Source organism: Antechinus flavipes, chromosome 4, assembly GCF_016432865.1.
Source record: "Antechinus flavipes isolate AdamAnt ecotype Samford, QLD, Australia chromosome 4, AdamAnt_v2, whole genome shotgun sequence".
Classification (NCBI taxonomy): Eukaryota; Metazoa; Chordata; class Mammalia; order Dasyuromorphia; family Dasyuridae; genus Antechinus; species Antechinus flavipes.
Window position 1 is genome coordinate 104,629,068 of NC_067401.1, and position 20,272 is coordinate 104,649,339.

Genomic DNA, 20,272 nt, shown 5'->3' on the forward strand with positions numbered 1-20,272 from the left:
AAGTCCTCCTGACTCTAAATCTAATAATCTTTGTACTGTCCCATATTGTTACTAGAGCTCCCTGGGCACACAACCCAACCAAATTTCTCTTAAGTGAAACCAAGAATTTCCTAGGATTCTGGGCTTCTGCCTTCAGAGCTTTCAAACTGTATTTCTTTCCTAGCCCAGTATTCCTCCCTCGCCCTCCACAACCTCATATATTTTCAGCACACAGAACTCAAAGCTAAGGATCTAAGAAGAGACAGTTCTTCCAGAAGCAGCTCATTAGGGATTCTGGCTCAGTGTTCCCAATACCATTCATGTGATCTTTTCCTTTCCATATCCTCAAGGACAATCATCTAGGAATTATTCTGGGCTGATCATAGGAATTATAATTCCAGTTATGCTGTGTATAGTCATCATGATTGGGGTGATTATTTGGAAGAAAAGGGAACAAGGTGAGATTTCTTTGAAAGATAAGTTTTTGTAACCTATATTTCTCACTGGTTTTCCCCAATATTCCAGCGTTGTGGTGATATATATCCTTGCTATGATAGCCTCATTATCCCCAAACTTCTTTGCTCTGGTGAAGACCATCATTCTGATTTGGGGGTCAATATTGAGACCTCTGTCCCCAGAAATCACCCTGAATGAGTCACAGAGAAAATCCATAAGTTAACTACTCTGTCCAAATGGTTTCTGGGACATACAATGATCTTATATGGCAATATGCTATTGAAAATTGGAGTTCTGCCTCCTTTCTTTCCCTTAGACCGACTTTCCATTTACAATGGACTTATTTGTTCAGCAAAATCTGTCCCACTTTTCCAACCCTGCCTTCCTCCCCACCCTCTTCAGGAAATATTGGAATGAGGGGAAGAGAGGTAATAACTTCTCTCTCCATTACTTCTCCATCATCTTCAATCTTTGGGTTTATCTTTTCAGGTATCACCTACTTCTTTCCTGTTCCACAGCAGGGTAAGTTTCCAGATTCTGAATTACATGGATTGACACTGTTAGGAGGAACTACTGGATTGTTGTAAAGTGGAGAAGGGGAATGAAAGATGTGGAAGGAGACATTTTGCAGGTAGATAGTACAAGAAGGTGGTACAAATAATAATCCTATTAGATAGTGTTACTGATGGCAGAGGACAGAGTTTTGCTATCAAGATACAGTTTTAAGTCCTTCCTTTAACATTTATTACTTGTGTGACCATGGGCAAGTAATTCAACTTCTCTTTATTTTTAGACAATTAAGGGTATGAAATACAATCCAGGTGTTGATTTTCTCTGGTAAAGAAAGATTCCACACTGGAAGTTCCATCCAAGTCTGGATCCCTCCCCACACAAATGGAAGGATCTCTCTTCAGTCACAAACACCCAAGTGGGAGCAGATTTATCCTTTCTACTCTACTTATGATGAAACTTAAGACCTAAATTCCTTCCAATTCTGACATTCTCTGACATTGCAATAATTTTAATTATCATTAAAATGTCATTAGCTGACTAATAATCACTGAAGACATAGCCAGTCCACAACAGGAATGCTGGGAAAATGCTTCCAGAGTACTCGTCTTTTCTCACCCCTCCCATGATTCAACACTGAAAGAAGGTTCAAGATAGCAGTACTCTAAGAATACATTATCTTTGCATTTCTAGAGCAGAATGGAGTGCATAATACCAATCCTTGAACTGCTATACAATAACTCCATTCCCGCCTCATAAGTAATTTGAGGTATAGCTATTCCAGGATCACAGCCCACAACAAAAAGATCCATATGCATTTCAGAGCCTCAAACAAAGGGTGAAAGCTGTCCAGAATCAGAATGAGCTCCTTCAAGAGGTGATGAATTTGCTACATTCAAAATCATCAAGTATAGACAGAGGACCATTTATTAAAGATGCTATGAAAGATTTTTTAAATTCAAGTACAAAGAAGACTAAATAATCTGTGGTGAATTTGAAGTCAGAGACAGTAGAATAGAGCCTTGTGCTTCTCATGTGATGCCTTTCCTCTAATACAACCCAGAATAATTTCCACATTATTACATAGCTGACTCAAAGTCAGCCTGTGAGTCATGTCATTCAATCGAGTTTCCGTGTATGACTTGGGGCAAAGAGTTTGATAGACATGGTTACAAATCCTATGCCAGATGGTTAGTAGTTGCTGAACCCTGGGAAAATCAACCTCTCAGTGTCTTAATTATCTCACCTATAATATGGGACCTCAAGGTCCCTTCCTGCTTGAAATCTATAACTTTGTGACCTCTGAAGTTCCTTCCTACTTGGAGAGTCAATGAATGCACCAGCTCTTAGAAACAAAAAGGGAAGAATAAGAGATGGAAATGTAGAAGAAAATATGTTGCCTCTAATTTGAATATAACCATCAAGCACAGACCCTCTCTCCTAATGCCTAGAACAGAACCAACAAAGGTTCCTTTGTGATTCACTCATCGTGAACCACCACTTTTTGAGGTCCCTATCCTGAAGAGCAGAGAGCATGTCTATCAAACTCTTTGCCCCAAGTCACACATGGAAACTCGATTGAGTGACACAACTCACAGGCTGACTTTGAGTCAGCTTTGTAATAATGTGGAAATTATTCTGGGTTGTATTAGAGGAAAGGCATCACATGAGAAGCACAAGGCTCTATTCTACTCTCCTCAGAACTAGCTGTTCTTGATTCAGGGTCCCATATGTCTATCTAGTCTTCACAACTAAAAAGGAATGAAAACTTACAGAGGGAAAAAATGTATCTGGATTTTAGCATGTCTTTTGACAAAGTCTCTCACAAAATTCTTGAATGTAAAATGGAGAAATATAGATTGAATGATAGAACATTCATGGGTATTTGTAGTTAATTGAATGACAGTACCTTGAGATCAAGAGATAGAAATTAAATGAGGTCCTATGTGACATGTGCCAAGATTCTGTCCTTAGCCATGTTCTCTTCAATATTTTTTATCAATTATTTGGGTGAAGTCATAGATGGCACATTTATCAAATTTTTGTTGTTAGCTTTCAGTCATTTCAGTCATGTATGATTCTTCTTGACTTTATTTGGGGGTTTCCTTGGCAGATACTGGAGTAGTTTACCATTTCCTCTCCAACTCATTTTACAGAAGAGAAAACTGAGACAAAGGGTTAAATAACTTGCCCAAGATCACACAACTAGTAAGTGTCTGAAGCTTAAATTTGAACTCAGAAAGAGGAGTCTTGCTGACTCCAGCGCTGGTACTCTATTATCTCACTTTGCTGCCCCTTCTCAAACTTACCAATAGTATAAAACATTTATATAGCTTCTAGTGGTATAAAAGTACTTTCTTCACAATAGATCTCTACGATAAGTAGCACAAGTATCATGACCATCTATTTCACTTGTGAAGAAACTGACGTATAGAGAAATTAAGTGACTTGGCCAGCATCATACAATAGTAAATATCAGAGCTGGGACTGAAATCCATTCTGGACTCAATGTTCTTTGGGCAGAAAATCATCCGGACTACATAGGACATTTGGTTGATGAGGTCAGAAAGTCTGTGTGTTGCTGATCTTACCCTTTGTGTCCGCAGAGGCTGTGGGGACCACAATATATGCACAAGTTAATCATCCAAACAGGGTAAGTCCTTTCAGCCATCCAAATGACATCTCTTATTGTTCAGTCATTTCAATCATGTCTAACACTTTATGACCCCATTTGGGATTTTCTTGTCAAAGACATTGGAATGATTTGCCATTTCATTTTACAAATGGAAAAAACTGAGGCAGACAGAATTAAATGACTTGCCCAAGGTCATGCAGCTAGTTAAGTGTCCAAAGTCACATTTGAACTCAGATCCTACTAACTCCAAGGCTGTTGTTCTATCCACTGCATCACCAAGCTGAACCACCTCTGACCAAAACCATATTATTAATCCAGTTAACTAGCAATGGAAACAAAACCTTATCCCAGGGTTCCTGGACTATGTGCATTAAACTGCAGTCATGTAAGACCATTGTAATCTGCCCTGACTCTTCCTCAAATGTTCCATAGTTTCTCATTTGTACCACATGGTTATACACATAACCATATGCTTCTGTCTGGGATTTCCCCAAGTGCTGCATAGACACTAGTTTCTTTTCCCAACTGCAGTGAGGGCAGAGAGACCATCTTCTTCTTCAAGTCCATATCCTGTGACTTACTAGCTATGTGACTGTGAGCAAGTCATTTATTCTCTGCAAATCTTCATTTCTTTCTACATAAAGAAGAGTTTGTAAAAGTGGGCTTCTGAGGTCCCTCTAGGGTTCTAGATTGATGATCCTAAGATTCTATGCTCTCTGAAGTTCTTCCCAGCTTTGACATTCCATAAATCTATGATTCTTTTGTCTCCTACAATAGCTGGCACAGTGCTAAGTTACCCCAAACACATTCTTAATGACTTCTTCTATTCTATTTGTTGCTCTTGTTTTGTCCAACTCTCCATGACACCATTTGGGGTTTTCTTGGCACTAGAGTGGTTTGCCATTTCCTGTTACAGATCATTTTACAGATGAGGAAACTGAGGCAAACAGGATTAAGTGATGCAGATTGTATTTGACTTCAAGTCCTTCTAACTCCAGGGCCAGTGCTGTATCCACTGTGCTACCTAGCTGTCAAGCACATATTATATGCCTAATATGTGACTTCTGTATTAATAAAGGTCTTCAAGTGCTGAATGTGAATTGTATATTCATTAACTGATGAAACTGAAAGAAGTTGGACTTCCAGCCAAGATGGCGGAGAGGAGGCACACAGCTATGTAAGCTCTGCGTTTTTCTCTCAGAATCATTCCATTATAAGCCTCTGAATTAATGCTTGACTGAAAAAAAAAACCCACAAATAGTTACCAAGAGAAGACATCCTTGAGATTCGCCAGGAAAGTTTGTCTTTGATTCTTCTCTGACAAAATGAGCAAAAAATTGAAGAGGACTTTAACCCTTGACAGCTTCTATACAGATAGAGAGCAGTCTCTAAATCCTGAGGAGACTAAAAACAGACTATCTCCAGGTGAATCCCCAAAGAAGGAGATCATCTGTTCCTCAGCACAGATGAACCTCATAGAAGAAATTAAAAAGGCTCTCACAAGGGAGCTAGAAGAAAAATGGGAAAAGGAGAGGGAGGCTTGGCAAGAGAGTCTGGAGAAGTCATCCCACTTATTTAAAGAGAGACTGGATAAAGAAATAAAATCCTTGAAAAATAGGATTAGTGAACTGGAAACAGAAAATAGCTCTCTAAAAAACAAAATTGGCAAAATGGAAAAATATTCCATAGAACAAAAGAACGCAATTGGACAATTAGAAAAATATTTTTTAAAAGTGAGTGAAGGGGGCAGCTAGGTAGAGCAGTGGATAGAGCACCAGTCCTGAAGTCTGGAGGACCTGAGTTTAAATCTGATCTCAGACACTTCACACTTCCTAGCTGTATGACCCTGGGCAAGTCACTTTACCCCAATTGTCTCAGAAAAAAAAAAAAAAGTGAGTGAAGAAAATATTTCATTGAAAATCAGGTTCGAACAAATGGAATTGAATGACTCGAGGAGACAAGAAGAATCAGTCAAGCAAATCCAGAAAAAATCAAACAATGGAAAAGAATGTGAAATACCTTCTGGGAAAAACAACAGACCTGGAAAACAGATCCAGGAGAGACAATTTGAGAATCATTGGACTCCCAGAAAAGTATGATGAAAAAAAGAGCCTGGACACTATTTTCCAGGAAATTATCAAAGAGAACTGCCCAGAAGTCATAGAAACAGAGGGTAAAATAGACATTGAAAGAATTCATCAATCACCTACTGAAAGGGATCCTAAAATCAAAACATCAAGAAATATAGTGGCCAAATGCCAGAACCCTCAGACAAAGGAAAAAATATTACAAGCAGCTAGAAAAACCCAATTCAAGTATCTAGGAGCCACAATAAGGATCACCCAGGATCTAGCAGCATCCATATTAAAGGATCGAAGAGCCTGGAATATGATATTCTGAAAGGCTAAGGAACTTGGTATGCAACCAAAAATAACTTACCCAGCTAGAATGAGCATCTTTTTCCAAAGAAGAAGATGGACATTCAACGAAGTAAGCAAATTTCATCTATTTTTGATGAAAAAGCCAGAACTTAACAAAAAGTTTGATCTACAAATATAGAACTCAAGAGAAATCTAAAAAGGTAAAGATTAATCTTGGGAACTATATTTCTGCTATAAAGATGTATAAAGAATACATGTATACCTTGTTCTAGAAACTAAATGTGGAAAGGACATTTTACCAGAAAAAGGGTAAAGTGGGGGTACTACATCTCATGAAGAGGCAAAGGAAACCTATTATATCTGAGAGAAAGAATGGAGGGGGATGAATATAGTAGGTATCTTACTGCCTTCAGAATTAGCTTTAAGAGAAAAATTTTAGACATATTCAATTTATGGTGAAACTTCTCCCATCTCATTGAAAAGTGAGAAGGGAAAAGGGAAAAAGGAAGGAATAAGCTAAGCGGAAGGGAATACAGAAACTGGGAGGGAAAGGGTAAGATAGGGGGAGGAACTCTAAGGCAGGGGGAGAGATACTAAAAAGGGAGGGCTGTGAGAAGCAAGTGGTGCTCACAAACTTAATACTGGGAAGTGGGGTAAAGGGGAAAGAAGGGAGAAAAGCATAAACAGGTGTTAACAAGATGGCAAGTAATACAGAATTGGTCATTTTAGCCATAAATGTGAACGGGGTAAACTCCCCCATAAAGAGGAAGCGGTTAGCAGAATGGATTAAAAGCCAGAATCCTACAATATGTTGTTTACAGGAAACACACCTGAAGCAGGGAGATACATGCAGGTTAAAGGTAAAAGGTTGGAGCAAAATCTACTATGCTTCAGGTGAAGTCAAAAAAGCAGGGGTAGCTTTTTTGCTAAAGCTAAATTGATCTAATTAAAAGAGATAAGGAAGGGCACTATATCTTGCTAAAGGGTAGCATGGATAATGAAGCAATATCAATATTAAACATACATGCACGAAGTGATGTAGCATCTAAATTCTTAAAAGAGAAATTAAGAGAGCTGCAAGAAGAAATAGACAGCAAAACTATAATAGTGGGAGATCTCAACCTTGCACTCTCAGAATTAGATAAATCAAACCACAAAATAAATAAGAAAGAAGTCAAAGAGGTAAATAGAATACTAGAAAAATTAGATATGATAGCTCTCTGGAGAAAACATAATGGAGACAGAAAGGAGTACACTTTGTTTTCAGCAGTTTATGAAACCTATACAAAAACTGACCATATATTAGGACATAAAACCTCAAACTCAAATGCAGTAAGGCAGAAATAGTAAATGCATCCTTTTCAGACCACGATGCAATGAAAATTACATTCAACAAAAAGCCAGGGGAAAGTAGACAAAAAATAATTGGAAACTAAATAATCTCATACTAAAGAATGATTGGGTGAAACAGCAAATCATAAACATAATTAATAATTTCACCCAAGAAAACAATAATAATGAGACATCATACCAAAATGTATGGGATGCAGCCAAAGCGGTAATAAGGGGAAATTTTATATCTCTAGAGGCCTATTTGTATAAAATAGAGAAAGAGAAGGTCAATGAATTGGGCTTGCAACTAAAAATGCTAGAAAAGGAACAAATTAAAGACCCCCAGTCAAACACTAAACTTGAAATTCTAAAAATAAAAGGAGAGATCAATAAAATTTAAAGTAAAAAAACTATTGAATTAATTAATAAAACTAAGAGTTGGTTCTATGAAAAAACCAACAAAATAGACAAACCCTTAGTAAATCTGATTAAAAAAAGGAAAGAGGAAAATCAAATTGTTAGTCTTAAAAATGAAAAGGGAGAACTCGCCACTAATGAAGAGGAAATTAGAGCAATAATTAGGAGTTACTTTGCCCAACTTTATGCCAATAAATTCGACAACTTAAATGAAATAGAAGAATACCTCCAAAAATATAGCTTGCCCAAACTAACAGAGGAAGAAATAAATATCCTAAACAGTCCCATCTCAGAAAAAGAAATAGAACAAACTATCAACCAACTCCCTAAGAAAAAATCCCCAGGACCAGATGGAATTACATGTGAATTCTATCAAACATTTAAAGAACAATTAACTCCAATGCTAAATAAAGTATTTGAAAAAAATAGGGATTGAAGGAGTCCTACCAAACTCCTTTTATGACACAGACATGGTTACTGATACCTAAACCAGGTAGGTTGAAAACAGAAAATTATAGCTCAATCTCCCTAATGAATATTGATGCTAAAATCTTAAACAAAATATTAGCAAAAAGATTACAGAAAATCATCCCCAGGATAATACACTATGACCAAGTAGGATTTATACCAGGAATGCAGGGCTGGTTCAATATTAGGAAAACTATTAGCATAATTGACTATATCAATAATCAAACAAACAAAAACCATATGATCATCTCAATAGATGCAGAAAAAGCATTTGATAAAATCCAACATCCATTCCTAATAAAAACACTTGAGAGCATAGGAATAAATGGACTTGTCCTTAAAATAGTCAGGAGTATATATTTAAAACCATCAGTAAGCATCATATGCAATGAGGAAAAACTGGAACCTTTCCCAGTAAGATCTGGAGTGAAGCAAGGTTGCCCACTATCACCATTATTATTCAATATTGTATTAGAAACACTAGCCTCTGCAATAAGAGTGGAGAAAGAGATGAAAGGAATTAGAGTAGGCAATGAGGAAACCAAACTATCACTTTTTGCAGATGATATGATGGTATACCTAGAGAACCCCAGAGATTCTACTAAAAAGCTATTAGAAATAATTCATAATTTTAGCAAAGTAGCAGGATACAAAATAAATCCCCATAAATCCTCAGCATTTTTATACATCACCAACAAAATCCAACAGCAAGAGATACAAAGAGAAATTCCATTCAAAATAACTGTTGATAGCATAAAATATTTGGGAATCTACGTACCAAAGGAAAGTCAGGAATTATATGAGCAAAATTACAAAAAAGTTTCCACACAAATAAAGTCAGACTTTAATTGGAAAAATATTAAGTGCTCTTGGATAGGCCGAGCGAATATAATAAAGATGACAATACTCCCTAAATTAATCTATTTATTTAGTGCTATACCAATCAGACTTCCAAGAAAATATTTTAATGATCTAGAAAAAATTATAACAAAATTCATATGGAACAATAAAAAGTCAAGAATCTCAAGGGAATTAATGAAAAAAAATCAAATGAAGGTGGTCTAGCTGTACCTGATCTAAAATTATATTATAAAGTAACAGTCACCAAAACCATTTGGTATTGGCTAAGAAATAGATTAGTTGATCAGTGGAAAAGGTTAGGTTCACAAGACAGAATAGTCAACTATAGCAATCTAGTGTTTGACAAACCCAAAGATCCTAACTTTGGGGATAAGAATTCATTATTTGATAAAAACTGCTGGGATAACTGGAAATTAGTATGGCAGAAATTAGGCATGGACCCACACTTAACACCATATAACCAAGATAAGATCAAAATGGGTCCATGACCTAGACAAAAAGAACGAGATTATAAATAAATTAGAGGAACATAGGATAGTTTATCTCTCAGACTTGTGGAGGAGAAAGAAATTTGTGACCAAAGATGAACTAGAGACCATTACTGATCACAAAATAGAAAATTTCAATTATATCAAATTAAAAAGCCTTTGTACAAACAAAACTAATGCAAACAAGATTAGAAGGGAAGCAACAAACTGGGAAAACATCTTCACAGTTAAAGGTTCTGATAAAGGCCTCATTTCCAAAATATATAGAGAACTGACTCTAATTTATAAGAAATCAAGCCATTCTCCAATTGATAAATGGTCAAAGGATATGAACAGACAATTTTCAGGTGATGAAATTGAAACTATTACCACTCATGAAAGAGTGTTCCAAATCACTATTGATCAGAGAAATGCAAATTAAGACAACCCTGAGATATCACTACACACCTCAGATTGGTTAAGATGACAGGAAAAAATAATGATGAATGTTGGAGCGGATGCATTGTTGGTGGAGTTGTGAACGAATCCAACCATTCTGGAGAGCAATCTGGAATTATGCCCAAAAAGTTATCAAACTGTGCATACCCTTTTATCCAGCAGTGCTACTACTGGGCTTATACCCCAAAGAGATACTAAAGAAGGGAAAGGGACCTGTATGTGCCAAAATGTTTGTGGCAGCCCTGTTTGTAGTGACTAGAAACTGGAAATTGAATGGATGCCCATCAATTGGAGAGTGGCTGGGTAAATTGTGGTATATGAATGTTATGGAATATTATCGTTCTGTAAGAAATGACCAGCAGGATGAATACAGAGAGGCTTGGAGAGACTTACATGAACTGATGCTAAGTGAAATGAGCAGAACCAGGAGATCATTATACACTGCGACAATGATATTGTATGAGGATGTATTCTGATGGAAGTGGGTTTCTTTGACAAAGAGACCTAACTGAGTTTCAATTGATAAATGATGGACAGAAGCAGCTACACTCAAAGAAAGAACACTGGGAAACGAATGTGAACTATTTGCATTTTTGTTTTTCTTCCCAGGTTATTTTTACCTTCTGAATCCAATTCTCCCTATATTAATAGATATATTACATCTAGGTTATACTGCAACATATCTAACATATATAGAACTGCTTGCCATCTAGGAGAGAGGGTGGAGGGAGGGAGGGGAAAAATCAGAACAGAAGCGAGTGCAAGGGATAATGTTGTAAAAAAAAATTATCCTGGCATGGATTCTGTCAATATAAAGTTATTATAAAATTTAAAAAAAAAAGAAACTGAAGGGAGTTGTGGTACTCAAATATAGGTTGGATTTTTAACACCCTCAAAAACATCCCCAGAAATTATTCATCTAGCTTACTCTTGAAGACTCCCATGATGTAGAATTCAGTTCTTGAGGCAATTTGGTCCTAGGCACTGAACTAGCCTAGGAATCCTAAAACAAAAAAAGTAAGTTCCAAGGAACTTACAATCTATTCCAAATAAAATTGAATGGAGATTGGGAATAAACAACAACAACAAAAAAAAAATAGTCATCCCAAAGGCAGGGAGCTATTTAACTGATTTAAAGGTTTTTCATAGGTAAGATAGGGAAGCTCAAAACCAATATAAGGAAGAGAAAGAGAAAAGATATTTCTAATACAAACAACCCACAGCCCCTGCTACAAGCAGATGGCCCTAGCCTTGCATCATGTATGCTCTACACCCATTTCTTAAGTATCTTCAGGTGACTCTTAGCCCCTGAAATATCTTCGTAACCATTCATGATCAGCTTCTAATTATGTCCAGGAAGACATAGGAACTGTCCAAGCTTCTCTTCCTCTACCCCTCTTTAAAAAAGTCTCTCTGTGTAGTCAATATTTTAATTAGAAATTCTGGGTCTCCAAGGCCCTTTTGTTTTAACTTGAAATAAGCAGCTTGCCCCTCTTTGTGAAAAAAGAAAGAAAACCATCATTTTCACATTTTTTTCCCTTTTCACTAAGAAAACAGAAATATCTGAGAATCATAGAATCAGAAATTTAGGCTGGAAGGGATCTTACAATCCATCTAATCCAATCCCCTCAATTTACAGATGAGGAAATTAAGGAATTAAGGAATTGATAAATAAGTGTCTATCAGAAAGTTTAGAGGGGATTATATGTAAAACAAATATTCTAAAGCCCCTGGATTTTTGTTATTTTCTTGTTTCAGAAATATGTATTTTAGACAGGAGTTGGCTCTAAGTAGCCATAGTCTGTCTAATGTGACTTGCAAATAGTTATCTTTGGAGTATGATAAGCTTGAAACAGAAGTTCCTTCAGAGACAAAGTATCTAGAATTTCAGGGACTTTTCTGGAAAGTGAAAAGCAAATATCGTCTCTAGCTTGAAAGACCTGAGGTACCTGTGAAATGCTTATAGTACACATTCAATAAATGTCCAATGAATAGATGAATGAAGATAATCTGCTTAATTAAAACCAGTTTCTAAAATCATTTAAAAATAGATTTGTACTGATATGTTTTTAATTTATATCGCCTAGATCATCTCTTGCATACTTTTCTCCCCTGTACGAGATATTCCTTGTAGCAAAGAATTTATTTTAAATAAAAGGAAAAGAAAAAAAATCTTCTACAATCCATTTAATACATTGAAAAAACATCAACACATGCCATATTTCATAACCATAGACACTCTCACACACATATACTCATATATGAAGTGAAAAATGGGAGGAAATGTCTTCTCAAGTCTCTTTTTTTGGAGTTCAGCTTGGTATATATATAATTTGGTCGCATTTTTTTTCTTTATTTTCTTTATTATTATTATTATTATTTTGCTGAGGCTATTGGGGTTAAGTGACTTGCCTAAGGTCACACAGCTAGAACGTGTTAAGTGTCTGAGTCCAAAATTGAACTCAGGTCATCCTGACTTCAAGGCTGATGCTCTATTCACTACTCTATCTAGCTGCCCCGGCAGCATTCATTTTTAATTGTTTTATGGTTCAATAAGCACTTATTAAGCAATTACTGTGTACCAGGGTAGCTAGATATCACAGTGGTAGAGCACTGGATTCAGAATCAGGAAGATTCATCTTCATGAGTTGAAATATAGCCTCAGAGACTTACTAGAAATGTGGGCACTTAATCCTATTTGCCTCAATTCCTCATCTATAAAATGAGCTGGAGAAAAAAATGGCAAAACAATGCAGTATCTTTGCCAAGAAAAATGCAAACAGGTTATGAAGATGCAACTGGAAAACAACATGTGCCAGAAACAGCCCTCAGGAAGCTGATATTCTAATGGAGGGTACACCAATAAATAAATAGGCATATACAAACCACATACTGAATAGGTAAGAGATAGACTGAGGGGAGAATATGAAGACTTAGGAAGGGCATCCCTTTCCATAACGACTCTAGGCATTATATTACTCAATTGTGATATTTCTTCCCAATTAAGAAACTTAAATGATGTTCATCAAGGAGTTATGATTTCTTTAGTGTGTAAATTCCTTCCACCTAGCCTCTTTTAATTTAGTAAGTCTTAAAGACATGTCCAAGGCCCAGAAAGATCTTCAAATAGGAGGTTTTTAAGCTCAGTTGTATCAAATACTATGGCTATTACAGATGCCTCTCTAAAATATTTATTTTAAACAGATTTCACCTGGATAGAAATGTTAATGAATGGAATAAATGAGAATTCACTATCTCTTAAGACACATTAGTCTTAAACAGTAAGTTAGCCTAGGTCAAAGGAAGGAATACAATATACCAGTTATACATTAAGAGCCTATTAGGTGTAGAAACTGAGAAAGGTAAAATCCAATCCAGACCAATAATATTAAGGTCCTACTATGCCTAGGGTACCAAGTTAAAGACAGAATGGAAAAAATAGCTCTTGTCTTCAAGAAGCTTACATCTTATAGGGAGAATATACTATGCAAACAAAGGATTGTTATATAAATCTTCATTTGAGGAGATGGATGAAAACCCTAACAAGTAGGCTCCTGGATCATAGGAAATGAGGAATAAAGAAGATTAAGAAATCTAATGTATCTTCCACTACATCCATGCTGCCTTTCTTCCTCCCAGCACATATTCCTTGTTCTGTTATCCATCATTTTACTGACACATCATGCCTGTTTATTAGAGACATTTCATTTCCTTTCCCATTCCTGATCTTCCAAAGGCTTACAATATTTAAAACTTTAGAAATTCTGGGCTCTATTAAGTCATATAGTTCACCATCTGGAACATGATACTTCCCACTGACTATTCTCTATTTTGGTCAAACCATCAACCCTAAGGTTTTGAATCTGTATGCATATGCCATTGTCATCTTATGACTAAACGTGCATTTTTTTTTTAACAGAACACGACTGAAAGTCCTAACATTCCAGACAAAAAGGATTCTGTCACAATTTACTCTACTATCCAGTCTCCTAAAGAGGTATATATTAAACTGTCTTATTCTCTGAGTTTTATTTTCTCATATAATTTGGATGAGGATCAGGTAAAGAAACTTTGCAAACCATGGCAGGAAATAACTATTGGTCAACAGTATTACTGTTGTATTGTATCAGCCAAATGAATTCTGAATACAAAAAAATGGTGGGGAAGAAGTGGAAGAGAGACAAGTCACATTGCAATTGACCTAGAAGATATAACAGGCGGTTCTAATTTGTCTTTTTTGGGGGGAAAGAGTTTCTCATTTTTGTGCTTTGAAAAACCAGGAAATGGTAATGGAGGGGGGTTGGAGATAATTGTTTATTTTGCACTAAAATGAAAGCTATTTCAAAGATTAAGTCTTGTATCAAGAGAGAGAAGATTCTTCTAAATTGCTATACATAGTTCATTGCACCTACTCATCCTTGATTTTTGAAATGAAAGGTCTTCAAGGGAAAGCTCTGAGTACAAGTGGAAAGCAAGTCAAGTTGAGCTTTGGGGTTATGAATTCTCACTTCCAATTGTCTTCTTATAACTTCTTTGGTCCATGCTTGACCTAAAGTCTCTTGCACAAACTGTATAATCATGAATAAATAAATGACTTAATCACTCTGAGCTTTGATTTTCTCACATGAAAACTAGGTATAATAATAACTGCTTCACAAGATAAAGATCAAACACTATGTAAATGTCAGTTGTTTCTTTATAGTTATTATCATCATTCCTAATTATCATTATCACTATTATCATGTGTCTCATTCCCAGAAGGTTCTTCTCTATCACAATTCCCAAAAGGACTTATGTTTTTTAGTAATATATGTCTTTTGGTAGAGAAGACTCTGAATTTTAATACATCAAATAATAGACTGTCAGGTCCATGAGACATTAAAAAAAGATTTGGAGAATTCCTCAAATTAGATAATTAAAGATAGTTACCTACTAATTATATTCAGTCCTATCCCTTCTTACAATAATAGTTTATATTTATATAGCACTTTATAATAATAAAATTACTACTACAATGCTTCATTGTGGCATGAAGGTGATTCTTGGCTCTTTGTGGCTACAACACTGGAACAGGTTCTATCCAAAGGATTATAAACTGCTTAGAAGAATCAGACTTATAGATTATAAATATCTTCTTCAAGAAAAGAGATAGAAGGATCCAGACATGCAAACACAATACAAATATTATAAAAGAAATGAAATCAACTATATCTTGAAAGACAAGAAGAAACTGGTTACCAATGTGGAAGTTATTTCTGTATTAGGTGTCTTCCTACAATCAGAACATGAATTTGCAATGCAAGTATCAGAATTACTGCTAAATTAGAAGAAAGGATAGAGATGAGAAGATAGAGAAGAGCAATTAGAACAGGTTCAAGCTATTGTGCTAAAAAAAAATGAGAAAAGAATAAAGAAACAAATATAAGCAAATTTTATCACTATTTCCCACATATATTTAGAGCTAGAAGAAACCTGAGAAGCCATAGACACTTCCAATCCTTCATTTTATGAATGTGGAAATTAAGGTTTAGAAATATTAAGTGACTTGTCTAAGAGCATCCAGGTGAAAATGATAGAGGAAGGATTTGAACCCAGGGCTTCCAATTCCAAAACAAATTGTTCATTTGTTGTTTTTTTTTTTCCCTCCCACTGCGTTTTCCTAACTCTCAAAGTCTTACTATGCCAATTATGTGTCAGGTGTGGATGTCTTCCGTTTGCTAAAAAGAAGAACCTTGTGCTATAATTTTCTTTAATGACAGATTTCTCCTGAAGTATACCCTGCCTTGTGTCCTTCTACTATTAACACACACGTGTGTATATAGACATACATATTTGTATGTATATACACACACAAATAGGCATGTGTATATGGTGAATTTTTTATGGCCTCACTTTCCCAAAGCAAGGCTGACTACATGACCCCCTCCACCATGGTTGCAGAGGTTCCCTTGAGAGGTTGAGTGATCTTTTTCTGATGCCATTGGTTTGAGTCCCCATTCCAGTTGTGTTCCCCCACGCTTCTCAGTGACTGGTGCTCTGGTTCCATTTTAAACTAGTTTTTATAACAAATCATTTTCCCCAAGCTAGAGGCAAGAACAGAAGTACAAAAATTCTTCCCAAATACCTCCAGAGGGATACATGTGCCTCCATTACCTTGGTCTCTGGGAAGAATATGCTTAGACAGTGAAGTTTTGCATAGTTTTAGTCCCACCAAGTGCACATTACCATCACTGCTGGCCTGCTGCAGAGAGGATTTTCCCTGGATAAGATGGTCTCTGAGATCTCTTCCAACATTTAGAGTTGTAATTCTGTAATACTGAGAACTAGATGATTTGGAATCAGGGCATATTTTTATATGAACTCATTTGTAGAAAAATTCTGAAAAGAATGATGAAGCTTTTAAATAGTATCATTTCATAAAATAATAAGGAATAATGATAGAAAAATCAAATCCTTAGAAATTTTGGCATTGGATCCATCTAGTCAGATCATCCCAAAATAACTTTAAAAAAATTTCAACTAAGGACAACAAAAATTTGAAAAATGGAATGCATCTATCAGGCTTTCTAAAACAAACTGTTTTCATTGTTAAAGATGACACATAAATAATATTGTACCACAGAAAATCACATAACCTTCTTAATGAGATCCACAAATAGTCAAAAAAAGTTTGATCTTGTAATCCACATAATTAAAAGCAAATGAATGAAGAATGACCATTGTCCAGGCTGTAACATGCAATTTAATTGACCTGTTTAGTTAGTAATAGTGTTCATATGTACATACATGTAGACTAAACAGGTCAATTAAACTTCATATTAAATTGTATTTTATATAATATATTATATATGTGTGTTTACATATACACACATAAAGCAATATTCAGAATTAAATAAGAGGAAGAAAGGAAGAGGAACTGAATTTGGGAAATTGTGCAAAGCTTTCAACAAGTTGTTTCCTGATGCAAAAACCTATATTTTTCTGATCAGTATTCTTATGGTAATGTCAGATAACTGCTAATGGCGGGTAAGAGTTTTAGAAAAGAAGTCTTAGAAAGTCCCAGAACTACAGGAAAAGTGATCAACTATAAATTTTAAATTAACAGTAAAAAATTTAGCTAGGTACCAAGTAACTTTTATGAGTTATTAATTGGTCCCTTTAATGAATCAAAAAAGAAGCAAGACATTAGGATGAAAAAAATAGGAACTCTGAAAACCAAGGGAGCATCCACAAAGTGGGGAATGAATGAACAAAACATGGCACGTAGATGTAATGCAATATGATCCATCAATAAGTAATGGTGAAAAACTTAGAAGACATGTGAAATGACAAATGAAGGAAGCAGAACCAGGAGAACAATTTATGTAGCAAAAACATTGTAAATAAAAACAATGCTGAAAGACTTATGAATTCTTTTCAATGCAAATGATTTTCCATGATTAAAAAGAATTGAAGATTTAGCAGGCTAGCCACATCCTGAGAGAAACCTGAAGGACCTTCAGTATAGAATCAGATATACATTTTTGTTGTGGCAAATGTGTGCTTTTGTTTTAGGTGACTATATGCTTCTTAGTTACAAGAATTGCGTTTTTCCCTTTGTATTTGGTGAGTGGCATAGACTTAAGAGCAAGAGGGGAGCTGGTCATAGTGTTGACATAAAAAAAGAAAAAAGAAATGAAATAAAATTGTCATCAAAACATTTTTAAAAACACAAAATAGAATAGAAGTTCAGAGGGAACCAAAGATGAGCAGGAAGGACATTTTTTAAAGGTAAAATGTTGAATTTAGTATAGAGAGGGAGGGAGTGAGAGAAGGAAAGAGAGGGGAAGGGAGGAAAAGAGAAGGAAGGAGGGAGGGAGAAAGGGAGAGAGAGAGAGAGGAAAGAAAGGAGAGGGGGGAAGGGAGAGATAAAGAGAGAAAAAGGGAGAGGGAAGGAAAGAGAAAGGAGAGAGAAGGGGAATTTTTTATTTACTATGTGCATTGTGGCAAGTGATGGGGTTACGATAACAAGAAAACAAGATGATCCCTACTCTCAAGGAATTTGTGTTTCAAAAAGAGAAGACAAAATATTAAGAGACTCTGGAAAACTGAAAGTATAGAGAATAGGAAGGGGAAGAGAGGAGAGTACTCATACTAAGGCAAGGCAGCTGCCAGGGAGATGGAGTGGAGCATAACAGTAAACTAGAAATAAATTGAACTGGGTGGCTGGGAATCTTCAAGAAATGGTGTTCTGGTGTAGAGTTCACTTGATATTACTTTCCAAAATTGAAAAGGAACAAATATTTATACAGGGAAATGAACCTAGTCAATGAGTCAATAGAAGTAGTGTCAAGGACAAAAAACCTTGCTCATTCATCCACACTAAACACCACAATCTCCAAAGAATCAAACTGGCAAGGGATGGAAGTCAACTGAGAGTTTATAATGGGCATAAATAACAATGACTAGTTAATAATTTGCTTTTGTTGTTCAGTCATTTCAATCATGCATGACTCTTTGTGACCCCATTTGAGGGTTTTTTTTTTTGAAAACATACTGAATTGGAGATGAGGAAACTGGGGCAAACAGGATTAAGTGACTTATCGAGGATCACATAGCTTCATTAAGTGTCTGAGGCCTAATATGACTTGGGTCTTCTTGACTCCAGGTCCAGCACTCTATTCATTCTATCACCTAACTGATCCTAGCCAATAATAGCTAACATTTATATAGAATTTAAAGGTTTGTGAAGCACTTTATTAATATTATCTTAATTTATCTTACCAATAATAAGGAGGTAGTTGCTATTATTATCCCCCTTTTATATATGAGAAACTGAAGCTGAAAGAACTTAAGTAACTTGGCTAGGATCACCAGCTTGTGTATAAGGCTGGATTTGAACTCAGTTCTTTCTAATTCTGAATTCAGTGTTCTATCCACTAGGCAACTTAGTAGCTTCAGAATAGTACCAACAATGATGAATGCAAGAATTTGGGTAACAGCTATAATCCAGAAAACAAATGATGAGAAAAGAAAGTCTACTGGTCATATAGCAAGAACAAGGACTATCTTAAAGATACCTAGTGTACTACACAAATAGAAGTATTTCAAGACCCAGGGAAAGACCTTCCGAACATTGAATGTATTTTATACAGAAAATTTATAGCAGAGTATGAAACAGAATGTGATATGAATCACTTATATTTTGCACCTTTAAAGGAAGGACCCATGATGATGAGATCATGGTGGCATTTCAGTATCTATTTTTTTTTCTTTTTTAAATTTATTTTTATTTCCAATTCATAGAATAAAACAAGCATTTCCAAAACATAGTATAATAAAAGAGATGACTGCACATTAAACTGCAAATTTTTACAACTTGCTATTCCCTCCAATATACAACAAAGTTATCATATAAATTTCTTTTTTCCCTTTTTGCTTCCCTTCCCTTCCCCCACCTTAGAGATGGGCACAAATAGGCAAATATATAAATACACACACAAACACACATACACACACACACACACACACACACACACATATATATATATACAAATATAAATATGCAAAATTATTCTATACATACTTTTGTTTATCATTTTTTCCTCTGGATGCAGATATTATCTTTCTTCATTTCTTTATTTTTCATTTGTATATTTACAATAGTTAAAATTATGTCATCATTCATAGATGTTTTTAATCTAAATTGCCTAAAACAATATTGCTGATACTGAATAAAATGTTCTCTTAGTTCTTCTCCCTTTACTCTTCATTTCATATGTCATGTCTTTCTAAGATCATTGAGCTCATCATTTCTTATAGCACAAAAGTGTTCCATCACAACCATACAGCACAACAAACTGTTCAGCCATTCTGCAATGGTTAAGGATCTCTAAAATTTCCACCACAAATTGCCACTATAAAGAGAACTGTTATAAACATCCCTATCATATTCAATATTATTATTTGTGAATTTTCCTCTGTCCTATTTTTACTGTTTTCTTTTTCAACCTTTATTTTTTACCATATCCCTATTACCTTATCTTCTCCCACACACATACTACCACACTTCATCCATCTACCCGAGTCTCCCCATCCCTTCCTCTTTCCTCCCAACTCAATCCACACACCCCTTCATAAGTCCCTTCATCCTCTCCCCCCAAATCTTCCAAGTCCCAGTCCACAAACCCCTCCCTTTCATCCAGTTTTCTCACCTTTCTACAAGTTCAGAAAACTTCTAAACCATTCTAGATGTAGATATTGTTTCTTCTTCAAGAGAGATGAGAGTAAGATTCCAATATTATCAGCCCTCTACCCACACCTGCTTC

At 35.5% G+C, this 20,272-nt stretch overlaps 1 protein-coding gene across 4 annotated transcripts in view; it reads left to right on the forward strand.

Moving 5' to 3' along the window:
• LOC127559698 (SLAM family member 9-like) overlaps window positions 1–20,272 on the forward strand; it is a 48,486-nt gene that overhangs the window by 22,085 nt on the left and 6,129 nt on the right. For 2 of the 4 annotated variants that reach the window (XM_051993659.1, XM_051993658.1), the window contains exons 4-7: window positions 330–437; window positions 925–957; window positions 3,552–3,598; window positions 13,885–13,962. In XM_051993659.1, coding sequence (XP_051849619.1) covers window positions 330–437; window positions 925–957; window positions 3,552–3,598; window positions 13,885–13,962 — 266 coding nt within the window. Of the gene's footprint in view, window positions 1–329; window positions 438–924; window positions 958–3,551; window positions 3,599–4,658; window positions 6,162–13,884; window positions 13,963–20,272 lie in introns of those variants that run through there. The other 2 variants (XR_007953190.1, XM_051993660.1) reach the window with 2 other exon arrangements.